The 2,686-nt window shown below is 37.9% G+C and overlaps 1 protein-coding gene across 1 annotated transcript; it reads left to right on the plus strand.

Moving 5' to 3' along the window:
* Positions 1-111: 111 nt before the first annotated feature.
* On the plus strand, positions 112-2,686 carry LOC116696559 (uncharacterized; the record flags this gene model as incomplete). The annotated part of the gene is given in 6 exon segments (XM_032527615.1): positions 112-431; positions 699-1,028; positions 1,134-1,493; positions 1,889-2,035; positions 2,129-2,172; positions 2,256-2,686. Coding segments are annotated over 6 exon segments (1,053 nt in total). The 5' UTR covers positions 112-388.

Genomic DNA, 2,686 nt, shown 5'->3' on the forward strand with positions numbered 1-2,686 from the left:
TACAGACAATAAAAGACAGATACAGGGAACAGAAAAGTGTAAGCAGTTATAACAAAACCAATTTAAAAAAGAAAAAGAAAAAACTTATGTAACTGTCAGCTCAACTTCCATTTACAATGCGAGTCACTGTAGATCTGGACTGAACAAAGGCAGCAATATTGAATCAAGAGCATTGCTTTCTGCCATTCAAACAGACCACAAAACCTAAAAGGATTGAGGTTGCACAATGTGACAGGAAAGGTAGCCTACTTTTGAGACCTCCCTACTGTGACAGGCTGACCCATCAGCACCATCTTATCAAATCCCCTTAACTGTAAAGGGGATAATATAAGGTGGTGGTGCACTTTCTGAAAAACCAACAAAGATCAAGCGAGAACAGTCAATCAGGATGATCCTTTTGTTGATAACACTGCTTCTTCTCCATCAGGGATGTAAGTGCTCTTTAACACTATCCAAATAATTCTTTTTTTTATATTTACTTTTAAATTGGTTTGGAATTACAGAAACTCAAAGTAAATGTACACATGTAATATAGTATGTTCTTTCTTCATTCAGTAAAATCATGTTATACACATGGCTTATTTGTCTTTTGTAAAAAAACTTTGTAACCTAGGTTTTGAAATAGGCTATAGAACAAAAACCTTTCTTCTTTAATTATGAAATACGAATGATGTACTCTCCATTGTCTTTTAATCCAGATGCACTGATCTCAGTGAAAACGGTTCAACTAGGCAGACCTGCAACCTTCACATGTGTTCTACCTGATTCGGAGTATAGCAATACACGAGTCAAGTGGTACAAACAGAGTTTTGGTGATACTCTGACATTAATTACTACGCTTATGAAAGGCACTGAAAATCCCATGAATGAAAAAGGATTTCCTCCCTCGCGATTTAATGCAAACCATACCACAACCATGAGCTCGCTGACCATTTTGAAGACAATCCAAGAAGATGAGGCATTGTATCACTGTGCATTCTCTTCCTGGAGTACGGATCAGTTTAGTGGCACATATCTGTCCTTAAAAGGTAATGCATTTTGTGTATTGTCACTAGACTAGATGTTCTATCTCTGCTTCCTTTACTATTAAACATGATACAGACATCCTTTCACGTTTTCCATTTGTTTTGTAGGAAACACTCAGAGGACTTCAAACTATACTGTTGTTCAGCAGCCGACGGTATCTAATACATTTCACCCAGGAGACTCTGTCACTCTCCAGTGTTCAGTCCTCTCTGACGCTGAGAAGTCGTCCTGTCCAGGTGAACACAGTGTGCACTGGTTTGGAGTTCGATCACATAAATCTCATCCACACATCATCTACACAGACGAAAATGGACACGATGGATGTGACAAGATATCGGACACTCAGAAGAGTTGTGTTTATCACTTCTCTAAGAACGTCAGCTCCTCTGATGCCGGGACTTACTACTGTGCTGTAGCCACATGTGGAGAGATATTATTTGGAGATGGAACAAAACTGGATATTGAAGGTAACTGTAACCCGTTGTCTCCCTTTTATTGCCACCTTAAGTTATTGTAAGGTTGAAAAAATCATCTTTTATAGCACAACTGTATATTCTGTATTTGCTTGTTTCAACCCAAGACCTTTTTTCCTACACTAATTATAGGAAGGAAAGGAAAGTCGTTCTGTGGGTTTGAACAGCGTGTTGTTGTACAAACAATAACCCACTGGCAAGTCTGAATGGCTTAATAGTTTGAAAAGGAGATTTGCATCTTTAATTGTTTAGTCTTGATTAGAAATCAAATTAATCCGTACAGATCAATTGTAAGCAAATTTTTTTGGAATGTAAAATCGTCTTTTGAGTAAATAAATTTTGAATCTACTTTTACTAAATATAATTTGTGGTACTTTTTCATGTTTCAGGAACCGGGGCGTGGTCTTTTGGTATTAAACTGACGGAGAGTGCATTTCTGCTTCTGCTGTGTGCCGTCTTGGCTATAAGTGTGATCGTTATTGCTGTCCTTATTTACGCAATCAAGGAGAACAAGTGTGGTTATTGCAGTAATAAAGGTAATGTTACCTCATTGTATCACACATAGGTAATGCTAATGTCGTCAAAACTGATTCTAAACTAATGCATCCTTTTATCTATTGATTTTGTAGCTGCTGTTTCCCTGCAAGAAAATGTTGCAAAAAGAAATTCAACGGTAAAATCAAGTTATCAAAGAAATTTATGATTAAAGTTGATTAGTATTTGTCATCTAACACAATTTGCGATGCATTTCCTCAGAGAGATGAAGACACATGGATTTATTCTGCTGTTATTTTTACTGTGATGAAAGCTGGCAATGGTGGAATCAGGGATGCAAAAGCAGCAGAGAGGATCTATACTGCAGTCAAGCCTTTTGGGTTGGATTAGTGGACTGTTTTTCATTGATGTTTTTCTGTTTAAAGGTACCATGACATGGTGCTCTTTGGTTACTTTTATATAGGCCTTAGTGGTCCCCTAATACTATATATGAAGTCTCTTTTAAATAGACCCTAATGGTCCCCTAATACCATATTTTAAGTCTCTTTCCCAAAATTCTGCCTCGGTGCAGAATTACAGCCACTAGCGCTAGTCCCATAATGAGCGTTCCTTAGGATGAGCCATTTCTGTGTCTGCAGCTTTTGAGGAGGGGGGTGGAGCCACTTTGCTCGTTTGAAAGCCATGATGTCTCT

This window comes from Etheostoma spectabile, chromosome 10, assembly GCF_008692095.1.
Source record: "Etheostoma spectabile isolate EspeVRDwgs_2016 chromosome 10, UIUC_Espe_1.0, whole genome shotgun sequence".
NCBI classification, from domain to species: Eukaryota; Metazoa; Chordata; class Actinopteri; order Perciformes; family Percidae; genus Etheostoma; species Etheostoma spectabile.